Here is an 11,864-nt window from a genome sequence, read left to right as displayed (position 1 = left end):
GCGGGCGCATCGTTGGGCTATAGCGCGATGTGTGTTGTAACATGGAGGGGTAGTGAAGAAGTTAAATAATTATACCAGGCTAGCCAGCCAGCAGCCAGCAGTGAACTCAGACAGCTACCGATAATTACTGCCTGCCGACAGGTTATAATTAGGCCTTACAGAAATCGAAGACGCTTAAGTCAAGTATTGAAAGCATACCAACAGAAACTTGTGTGACGTGGTGGTGGTGGTGGTTGGAGGGGGTGGTAGTCTGAAATCATGTGGCATTGGTAGCGTGTCTTGTGGCTAGAGATGTATACGAGGGAGGATATAGGTTTTCTGTGACCGTGCGATGATAGCAAGGTTACACGTGCGTATGTGGGTGGAGCTTGGGAGCGGTTCTAGCACACCGTCTATAAGCGCTATACTATAATATGATCAAGAGCTATAATAAATACTTTTTTTTATTAAAAAATGTGTTTATTAGCTCTTGATATGGTCATGGGTGCAATCCATGACTATTTCTTGGGTTTTGGGCGGGGGCGATAATGAGCAGCGAGATGTGTAGGGAGTGTATTAATAGAGGGCAGAGAGATACGTAGGGGGACCGACGTGTGCTGATAGAGGGGAGAGAAATGTGTAAGGGTAGGTGTGTTGATAGAGAAGAGAGAGGGCGAGAGAGGTGTGTGGCGGTGTGTGTTGATTGTGGAGCGAGAGTGAAGTGGGAGGGAGATCCGTTGAGAGGAGAGAAAGATATTTAGGGGACAGTGCGTGGATGGTAATGATAGAGATGTGTAGGCGGTGTCTGGCTGGATGTGTAAAGACTTGAGTATTGTTATACACCTAGAAATTCATTGTCTTAATTTCTGCCATTCCTCACCTAGTATTACTGGGTGATGCTGATCACTCACGTATCGCATTTCTTGTGCTGTTGTAACATTTGTAGTTTTTTTTTTTTTTTCGTTGTAATCACTATATGATCATTCACGCTTCCAACTAATGTCGCAGGACTTGCTGACAAGGTCAACTGAATGTGTCACTGTAGCTTTGATGCAACTAACGGCCATCGCGTTACTAAATCTGCGTTAGCTAATGCCTACACTCGTCTTCGCCACTACGCAAATACGCCGTAACTAAGTTCTCGTGTATAATACATCTGTAACTGCCTACTCGCGTGTCGCTGTCCTGTATTAAATGACGCTTCACGCGCCGCGTGTTGTTTCAGTGCAAGCACGACTTCTGCTGGGTGTGTCTGGAGACGTGGAAGAAACACAGCTCAGCGACCGGCGGGTACTTCCGCTGCAACCGATACGAAGCGATCAAGAAAGCTGATGAGAAGACCGACTGTCTCAAATCAGAGGTACCTTCACATAGCCAATAGCGCTCCTTTGGTTTCCAAGGATACTTGTCATTGCTTGTTATCATTGGTAACAGTACAGCACAAATAATGGCTTTGAAGGACTAAGTTGCTCGTATATGGTCATCATTGGCAACCGTACAGCAAAATTAATATCATCAAATGATGAATATCCTCATGTTTGCTCAGTAATGTTTACATTGTACAGATAGATGATTTATGCCTTATAACAATAAGTCATTAATCGTGCTTGATCTGACAATTTTAAAACGTGATCATATATGAGTCATACATGGCAAATGATCCATAACAAAACGGTTTAGCAATTCATTGAATTTTGTATCATATTATGCAGTTAGTTCAGTTAGTTACCAGGGCTCTGATTTATAATTGCTGCTAATGGTACAGGTGGAAGAACAGAGCCGTAGACTACAGGAGTTGAATCGTTTCATGCACTACTACACGCGATTTAAGAACCACGAGCAAAGCCATCAGGTGGGTGATCTAGTAAACATCACAAAAACAAGAGGGCGTGGATACTACAGTGAAACAGTAGTTTCATTTTCGAATTCAATCACCAGGTTAATAAAAATTCGTTTATGGGAAAGCCGAGCATGACAAGCCAGTATCCCATCCCGTTCAATTGATTGTTTCTATGTTTTTCAGTTGGAAGAGCCACTGCTCAACTCTGCCAAGCGAAAGATGTGCATCCTTGCCAGTGCAATACAGGATGAAGGTAGCTGTGATTGTCTCTTGTGCCCCTGAATCATTATGCATTTTACAGATATTACATTGCCTAATATGACGTAAAGAAATTAGCAAAATGTCTGAATATGTAAGTTGTTACACACTGTGCTGCCTGGAGATTCACTCATAATTAAGTGCCACGAGATTACGGTTACTTTTAAGTACGGTTATTACCTAATCATATATAAAACCTAATAACTTTTGTTTTGAGATTTTAAATAGGATGTACATTTCAATAAACACCTAATTAATTCCTGTTTAGCAAGCCATTGATTGTACAATCGCTCCTGTAACACACCTCCTGTACCCCTCCTGCAGTGACATTCTGCAGCGAAAATGTTTGCATGATGTTTTATACCCAATTAATAACCCCCAGTTCCCTCATCAGCTACAAAACTTATTGAAATTTTTAATTTCAGTTAATAGTAGACAATTTCTATCTTTCATTAATTTATTGCAGCACATTTTTCATCTCTTTTCTTTCCAATGCTTTTGCTAACATTTAATTTGTATAATGTGTCTAATATATCGTGTGATCATTGATGCTATACATGAACCTAGTGCTGGGAGCCCTTGTTCAACAACATCATAGTTACGACCAAGTTGCAAATTGATATTTTGTTGAAAGGCAATATGTACAGATGTGATGAAGTGGTGTTTCATCTTTCTGATGGGTTCGTAACCGGAAGGCTTGCACATTTTCCAGCCCCAAAGATCGTCGTTGTATTACCCATGGTCGTAATAAACTGCAAAAATTTCGAAAGTTAATCTCCATTGATCTCATAGAATGCATGATTGCATGGCCCAATAACTGAAAAGCAATTTACTGCCTGTAGTAAACTAGAGTCGAGTTTGAGAATCCATCTATGGCTTTATGGCTATCCATCTATGGTTATCATTTTAACTTCTTCCAAATGTGTTAAAACATTGAGTTACAGATTTCTAGAGGGAAATTCTGTATAGTTCCATTAAAATGGGTGATACTCCATTAGGAGTGTTCCCAACTTTAATGTCATTAATGGTCATAATAACATATATATATATATATGGTCATGGTCATATATTAGTTTGTGGTTTAATTTCATTTAGGTTAGGGTTAGGGTTAGGGTTAGGATTATCAATCATTAATCATTAATGATATCAAAGTTGGGAACACTCCTAATGGAGCGTTAGCCGTTAAAATGGCGAAAGTGTTTCATAAATGCCTAATACATTCTGCAAATGATATGTATCTAACATATGATATAATTATTCTGGTGGGAATACCAGATATTACTGGTTGAATAAAATGTATACGACCAAATGACTTTAAAATTGCCCACATTTGAGTATTTTGCTGAATTTCGTTAGAGTTGGAACAGTGTAGGTAAAATGTGTTGTTGGTTTTCCAAACTAATGAGGGATTTAATTTACATTTATATTGCTCTTGCATATGATGCATACACGTAAAGATGAGGCAAACTTTATTGCGTGCCTTGAGCTGAGTTTATAAGTTTCATTCTCCTATTTTACTCCACAATTAGTATATTCAGGGGCCGGTTTCACGAAGCGTAATTAAGTCCTTAATCATGATTAACTTCTCGTACTTAAATTGAAGTGACTATTTCACGAAGCGTAATTAACTTTAATCATGATTAAGTTAATCACAATATTTGATTCTACTCAGGAGCATAATTAAATCCACTAATCATGATTAGTTGCTAGTACTAGTAGTAGTATGTAGGTAGTATCAGGAGTTAATAAAGACAATTTTGTCTTTATTAACTCCTGGTAGTATGTAGGCTGCAGATTTTACAATTGGAAATTTTACTTCCATTCTTTCCCAAGGAAATTTAAATTATCTAAGATTAGCTGTACTAATTTAGTCATTATAATTGCAAATTAATTCCTTTTCATGTACTGAATTTGCAGGTACCTTTGGCGTTGTCCTCCATTTAGAATACAGTGTAATTCATGTTTAAGTCGGCTAATTATGTGATTAGTTAAAAGGATCGTTTACTCTAGGTTCTAGGGTTATTTTCAGTTAATTTAGGTTAAAATTACGCTACATAAAAAGTTTCATGGTTCAATTATCACCATTAGAAATATTATTAAAAAATGTTTTAAAACTATAACGACTACAGTTTGATTACAACGACGGTGGCGCCACTGAAAGCACACGATCTGATAAGTTGCGCAAAACCACTTTTCAGCCAAGGGCTACAGACTGAGGGTGTTTCTTATTTATTAATTTAAAAGCAAAAGGATTGTAATATCTTATAAACGACATATAGTTTCTGTTATAATATGGATAAATTTGCCCTAAAATGAATATCGTTCGGTTAAATAGCATTTAGGTATAAATATAATTGCACTTTTGTGATTAGCCCTCGGACTGTAACGTGCAAAATAAATTGTCAAATACGCAACTTTTTCGGGGTGGCAGCACGGTCGCGGGTGTCATGGCGCCGTTCAAATTTCGTAGCGTTGATGTGAAATTAATTATAACAATTAAATTAGGTATCTGGTAAAAAATACGTGTGGGTATAGACGATTTGTTATACAGTAAGTACAGTTGTATACAGTAAAATCCTAGAGTCTACTATCCCTTTAAATATGTACTTAAATCGCTTCGTGAAACAGATTTTTAAGTATGATTAGTGATTTAATCATAATTAAAGTTAATCACGCTTCGTGAAACCGGCCCCAGGTGTTTTAACATGGATTTCTACTTGCATCAAGTGAAATTCCTTATTCTACAAGGTTGGCAATGTTACTCTTTGTACACCTAGCTATTCACTGTAAAAAGTTCGACATGTTTTTTAATGGGACTAAATTAGAACTGTATAGGTACTGAAAATGCATATTTTGTTCGTATAAGCAATATATCAATTCACGAAAGTCAGTATCACTCACAAGCACATTGGCGCCATCTAGTAGGACCTCTTGTAACTTATGAGCAACTCATTGTTACAACATTTGTTACATTGTTATTTTATTGTGTGTGACCCATAGCCTACTAGGGCTGAAGGAGTCGTTGTCGTATATGTAGTACCCGAGGTGTCGGCGAGTATGTCGCCTACGCCTACTCCCTAACCCTAACCCTAACCCGAACCCTAACCCTAGCCCTAACCCTAACACCCTAACCCTAACCCTAACCCTAACCATATCAAATAGTTACCTCAGGTACATATTATACGGCATTATACGACAACGACCCTTCGTGCCCTACTAGGTTATGTATTTAAATGTAGATAAATTATTGATATTTCTTATTGGACATTAACTAAAATTATGCAGCACAGTAGCAATTACAGTGTAAATAAATAAATAAATAAATATATAGTAGTATAAGTATACAAGTATATGTGTATGTATTATAAACATCACAGTTTTTCTGGAGTCTTGTCACGCATTTCTATCATCTATCTTCCAATTTCCTGATCACTCCCAATGATCCTATAATGATATTATCAGTGGCATTGAGCGGTCAAAAATTTTGTGTTGATCCATCCTAATTAGTATTATTGTATTTGTATTATTGTATTATTGATTATTCATAATTATATCTGAATAGATATTTCCTCTAAGTTATTCATGTGCGGTAGAATGAGAGGAGGTAGACTGGGAAGTAGGGGGTAGTATCATTGCTGCTGTCATTGTTTGTTATGTGCTATCACACACTGTCACAATGTCACGTGCTGTCTCTACTGTCTGCACAGCCGGATCAAGTCAGGTGGACACCAAGTTCATTGAGGATGCGATTCAGGAACTGCTGAAGGCTCGGCGTGTGCTGCGCGCCTCATACGTCTATGGATACTACCTAGAGGACCATGGCTACAACAAGACCATCTTTGAGTTCATGCAGGTAGGGCACCCAGCTGAGCAGAGGTTTTCTTGTTATATAATATTTTAAGGAGGGTTGTTGTTTTCTCAGTAGATAGCAAATGCACGTCATATTAGTTGGCAACATCAGGTTGACTCTAATCTTTAATCACGTTATTTTTATTATACTAAATTTAACCTCTACTCAAGCATTACGCAATGCTCGATAGCATTTTCCAGTAAGTTTTTATGTTCGATATCATGCTTCCAGAGCAATTTGGCTTGGTTTGGGAGGAACAGCATTGACGGTAGAGAAATGTGCAAAATAATCTGTGTGCTACAATAATTTAATTTCAAGATAAATTCAAAATATTTACGTTTGCCTGCTGAAACGGTCGCGTTGGTAAATTTTGCATTTATCTTGCAATTGGATTATTTTGTGTGATAAAACGAGATGCGTCTCTAACGTGCCCCATGCTTGTGTGTTTTAGACGGAGCTGGAGGAGGTGATGGAGAGTCTGTCGCAGATGATCGCGCGGCCATATCTGCGCACGCCGCGCTACAAGATTGTGCAGACAGCACAGCTGGTCAAGCGCAAGCGCCATGAATTTGTGCTCTCCGTATCGAAGGGCCTCATCCCACCAGAGACGCCGCCCGCATTGCGCAGGTTCCGCCGCCGTCACTTCCCCAACCTACTCGACATGGACCTGGATGATGTGAGTGTGTGTGTGCGTGCGTGCGTGCGTACGTGCGTGCGTGCGTGCGTCTGTGTATGTGTGGAGGCACTGTGTGCGTGTGGAGGGGATAGGCACGAGTGTGAGCACGTACATGCATGCATGTTTCTGTGTGTGCATGCATGTGCGTGCATCCGTGCATGTTGGTCAGCGTGGAATCAATTGCTTTTCCCCACGTATCGATTTCCTTGTACGACGTAAGCCGTAACTCGCATGCTGCTGCTAAATTTCCAGAAGGATTTCCGCAAAGCGATCACGGCCTCGCTGAAAGACATCGACCCCAACGACCCGTGGGTCAAGGACAGCTCAGGTCGGCACACGAACCTTGCTGCGCTCTATGACTGGCCGGACTATGACTCGGACGAGAATGACGTCACGATCGCACAGAATGCGTCCGTGTTTGGTGAGCGATGGCGGAGTGATCCACTTGACGCAGTTGACCCGCGGCTTTAGCCAATCAATGCTGTGATGGGAGGTTATAAAAACAATGATTTGTCTTATAAAAACTATGAAATTGCTGAAAATTTTACATTTTGGTGTGCACATGGACGGGCATACGTGCACAAAGGTGTCAAGCTTGACCAACCTAGCAGCAATATCATGCGCGCTGATTGTTCATATAACCTGCGGATCATCAACGTGTGAAGCGGAGAATCCTCACAATTCTGTCTTCATTAGCCTAGCACTAAAGGATAGGTGTTTGCACATTTTGATCAGTGTGGTTATAGGGATGAATGCATTTGCAGTTTTCAATGCGTGTGTGGGTCTGGTGGGAAAATATTTGTGTTTCTTCCATTAATGTAGTGTTTATATAACCTCCTAAAGCCTCACTGGTGTAGCATTAAGTAAACAATTTGCAATCTTTGTTGCTACAGTGTTAAGTGTATCCATCCATCCTTCCTCCACCTTCATGGGTGTTTCCCCGGCCCTTCTCTGCCCCATCGTAATCTCACGTGCTCGTTGTCTCCTGGTAGGTGTGTGCGCGAGGCAGGGATGCACGCGTCCCCGCGCACAGAACCCGCGTACGGGGGCCGTGCATGACCACTGCAGCCTGCGTTGCAGCCGCACAGATAAGCTAGGCAAGCCAGACGAGGAGACGGCGTCACCGCCAGCCTTCGTCACCGACTATCACATGGAGCTGATGCTTGCGCTCGAGATGTCTCGCTTGCAGCTCATGCAGGACATGGGCAGCAGCACGCAGTTGCACGTCAGGTATCACGTGGCACCATCTACTGGCAGTTTTGAGTCGAGCAACTCAATTAAAATTTTCCATTGCGAGAATTGCGAAATATCTTTTTGGGGGTTGTTTTATCCTTTAATTTTAACTTGTGCGAAGAAGGTGTAACTATTAACTTTGGAATAGGTTTGAAAATACTGAGGAATTTTATGCGTAATTTATTGTTATGTTGATCTGGAAGTCAGATCTATAGAGTGTATATCATTTCCAAGCTTAAGTACTGAATGTGGCTCGTATTGCACTACTTATTCATTGTTTTGTTGTGCAAACCTGCATAATATTATAAATGTAGATGACCTAACTCAATGTGTGTTATGGTGCTGAAATCCTAATATGCTTATTCTCTTTCATACAGCGGCGGCCCCAGCCACAGCAATCTGCAAGCAGAGGGCACTCCGCTCAACAACGCCCCCAGCCAACAGCAGCAGACGACAGTGAAGGCTAATTCAGTAGGCACGAGTTCAGACATGCTGTCGAGTTCACCGCTAGATCCCAGGAGCCTGCGAGAAGTCCTCAATGTGTCGAGGCTTGTTCCCCCAGGTATATATACCCCCTCCAATTATTTATCCAAAACTACATACCATAGATGTAAATGGTACATACATAATTACTTGGGTACTTTTAATCTGCATAACTCAATCTTAATTTCCTGAATTCAACATTGACTCTATTGTCGCATCTCTTGCGACGTGCAACATTGCATGACACACGATTCAATGACAAATGTACTAATGTGAATCACGTGTGAATGTCAAATGTAGAAATCAGCTAAATGTACTTGCAGATTTTTGCAATATTTGTTGAATGGTCAGTCATGGTTTCGATGTTTACTCACGCATCGCTCGCTAACAATTCGTTATGTTTCGGTGTTTCAGAAAACGCGGACGACGACCCAAACCTGCGCATCGCCATTGAGCTATCATTACAGGACTCCAACTCCCCGATCCATCTGTCATCCCTCCCCGCCGCCACCACTGCCGCAGCATCCGCCAACACTGACGCCGCTGACCAGAATGAGGAACCCTCACTACCGCCAGAGGGCGCCCAGAACAACGATGCCGCCGCTGCACCCGACACTTTGCCGACACTCGCATTCAGCGACACGGACGGTCGTGCATGCGACACGTGGGTAGAGGGCGCTGCTGGCGGCGGCGACGGCGACGAGCTGCCGGATACACTCGTGCTGCCGCAAGTGAAGCTCGAGAGTCTCTTCCTCAAGGATCTGGAAGACAAGCAGCTGGACTACAGCAACAACCTGCGCACGAAGAGCCCCAAGGAGGACCTGAAGACGGCGAAGCAGCTGTTCAAGTTCGACAGCTCGCTCGATGAGACGTCGGAGAGCATCCTGCGTAACATCAACCGCAAGATCATCACAGACGTGTCAAAGGTCGCTGAAGTCGACGCCGAGGTCGAGGCGGAGGAGCGCAACATGGCGGCGAATTTCGACATTGCTAAGTTTCCGCGCACGCAGACGGCGCCCTGCTCGCTCGAGCGGTCCGCCGAGGGGGATGCGGTTGCCGCGGGCAACGCAGCCACCGTCATCGCCGCGGCGACGCGGCGGTCTGGGTACGCCGCCACTAAGGGTATCGCGATCTCGCATAACAATCTTAGCGAGGATGGCGAGGAGTCGCTAGTGGGCGCTGTTGGTGGGTGCGAGCGTCGCACAGTCAGCGAGGGAATGGAGGAGACGGCGGCGCACGGCCGCTACGTGCCGCGCCGCCAGACCTCGTATGACTCACCGCTCTCGTGCTCGCCCGAACTTGCCGGCTTCAACGCCACGACCCCACATAACATCGTGCATGGCCTCACTGGCTTTGACGCGCGGCCCCTCGGCAGCGGCGCGGCGTGGGCGGAGTCGGGGGACAAGGCGCGGGCAGCCGCATTCGTGCGCGGCGGCCCCTCGAGCAGCGCGTCGATGGGCTGCGTGCACCACGTCGGCTCCCCGCTCGGCTTCCGCCCACTCGTCGCGACGTCGTCGTCGTCGGGAAACCTCGCCGGCGTCCCCGCGGCGGGCGACGTCGCGTTCCCGGACGAGATTCCCGTCACGGAGAAGTTCCGCGCGATCCAGGCAATGCCAAAGATTGAGAAGAAGTCGCGGGCGGAGTCTCCGCTCGGCGCCATGTTTCGGCGGTCGAGCTCGCGTCGGCGCGGCAAGAACCCGGATGCTTTCCTCTCTGGAAAGTCGCAGAGCCCTGTGCCGGCGGATTTCAACAACCGCACGTCGAGCAGCAGTGCAGGGGGCGCTGGCGGCAGCGGCAGCGGTAACACGACGCCAGCCGACTGCAAGCATCCGGTGATCTGGATGAAGCGCGAAAATAAGGAGCGGGAGAGAAGCCAGATAGACAAGCGACAGCTGGAGAGGTCGCACTCAGAGGAGGGCACGGCCTCATGCAGGTGAGTGGCTGCGAGTGCTGTTGCCATGCAGCTTTATCGTTCATACAGGTATTGGCATCTTCATATAGTTCTTCATACGATTGTATATATCTTCATGTTTTCTTATACTTGTGTTATTATACTTGCCTCCTTGTTCTGAACATCCTTGTATCCTACTCATCTTTGTGTGACCCTATATATCTTTGTGCACATTGATTCTTTGTATGCATTTAACTGTCTTAGTGTATATATTTGTACACATTTTTTTTTTTATATCTAGGCTTTTCTGTATACATCTTAATAATTGTTTTTGGTGTACTGTAGTGTATCTCTATATGCATCTTTATATATTCACATATACTCTTGTCTATGCATACATAAATTTGTATATACAAATATTTATTTGTAACTTTGTATATTTGTATCTGGTGTCGGCATCGTTACTTCACCTCCAGCATGGTGTAATTATGTTAACTCTTGCCTTCCTGTCTTCTAGGATTACCTCACCGCCCTCTAGTGGCAAGGGCTACCTTCTGCGTACGTACTCGCAGCGCTCGAAGAAGGACCGGAAGTTTGGCCGAGTCAGCCGCGACCAAGACAAGAAGTCTGACAAGGAGGACAAGCGCAAGAAAAAGCTGAAGAAGCTGGCTCTGGCTTCGTGAATGCGCGTGAAGGATGGTGATGTATGCAGACACATGGTTGGGTCTCAGATCACAGGAGCAGTACAGTGCCACCTTTATCATACCAAGTAGCAGAACCACATAACAGCAAGGACGTTTGTGTACTAATGCGTCAGGGAAAGTAGAAGGGAATGGGAGTGGGAAGTAAATGGTAATGCAGTAAGGTAGAAGCCCCACAGTGTGTCATGTTTCTCCCGAATGTGGCTACATGAATTGGCAGGTTCGCAGCCTGGTGGTGTTGGGATAGGATGGGATCGGTAATAGAAGCATCGGTGTTAGCTGCGTATGCTGGCTGCGACCGAGCATTAGAAACTACTGCCTCCTGTCATCGGAGTATTAACTCATGTTACCAGGTATTTTTGTGAACCTGCCTCATCTGGTACCAGGGGTTACACATGCCGTATCATGGAAGCATTCGTTACTTGTTAGCTCTGTTGCATTCCTGTCGGTTCCCTCTAGAGCTTGCAGGGTGGGTATATGTCTGTGAAGCCCTGCTGAGAGCTTGCAGGGATGGGGTATATATTCTGTGAAGCCCTGCTGAGAAGCTGCAGGGTGGGGTATATATCTGTGAACCCTGCTGAGGAACTTGCCAGGGTGGGGTATGTCTGTGATAGCGCCTGCTGAGGCGGCCTTGCAGGGGTGGAATATAAGTCTGTGAGGACCGCTGCTGAAACTTGCCAGGGGTGGGGTATAGTCGTCCTGTGAAGCCCTGCTGAGAACGTTGCAGGGGTGGGGTATATGTCTGTGAAGCCCTGCTGAGAACTTGCAGGGGTGGGGTATATATCTGTGAAGCCCTGCTGAGAACTTGCAGGGGTGGGGTATATGTCTGTGAAGCCCTGCTGAAAGCAGATACCACTAGTCTGAATGTTACCAGATGCTGTGGTGCCTGGCAAACTGTGATTGCATTCCTTCACGGGCGTTTACGCAGTTTTTCAGAGCAGTCACCTGTTTAT

General features: G+C 44.4%; 1 protein-coding gene across 1 annotated transcript in view; it reads left to right on the top strand.

Annotated features, from left to right (window-relative positions):
- The window catches only part of LOC106808723, a 48,252-nt gene extending 36,829 nt beyond the window's left edge, over positions 1-11,423 (top strand). Inside the window, exons 15-24 of the mRNA XM_014811552.1 lie at positions 1,205-1,339; positions 1,745-1,831; positions 2,003-2,072; positions 5,785-5,930; positions 6,379-6,603; positions 6,856-7,024; positions 7,596-7,833; positions 8,214-8,398; positions 8,734-10,252; positions 10,728-11,423. Coding sequence (XP_014667038.1) covers positions 1,205-1,339; positions 1,745-1,831; positions 2,003-2,072; positions 5,785-5,930; positions 6,379-6,603; positions 6,856-7,024; positions 7,596-7,833; positions 8,214-8,398; positions 8,734-10,252; positions 10,728-10,893 — 2,940 coding nt within the window. The 3' untranslated portion in view covers positions 10,894-11,423. The remainder of the gene's footprint in view (positions 1-1,204; positions 1,340-1,744; positions 1,832-2,002; positions 2,073-5,784; positions 5,931-6,378; positions 6,604-6,855; positions 7,025-7,595; positions 7,834-8,213; positions 8,399-8,733; positions 10,253-10,727) is intronic.
- The last annotated feature ends 441 nt before the right edge of the window (positions 11,424-11,864 follow it).

This window comes from Priapulus caudatus, unplaced genomic scaffold (genome assembly GCF_000485595.1).
Source record: "Priapulus caudatus unplaced genomic scaffold, Priapulus_caudatus-5.0.1 Scaffold299, whole genome shotgun sequence".
NCBI classification, from domain to species: domain Eukaryota; kingdom Metazoa; phylum Priapulida; class Priapulimorpha; order Priapulimorphida; family Priapulidae; genus Priapulus; species Priapulus caudatus.
This window is presented reverse-complemented; position numbering and strand designations above follow the sequence as displayed.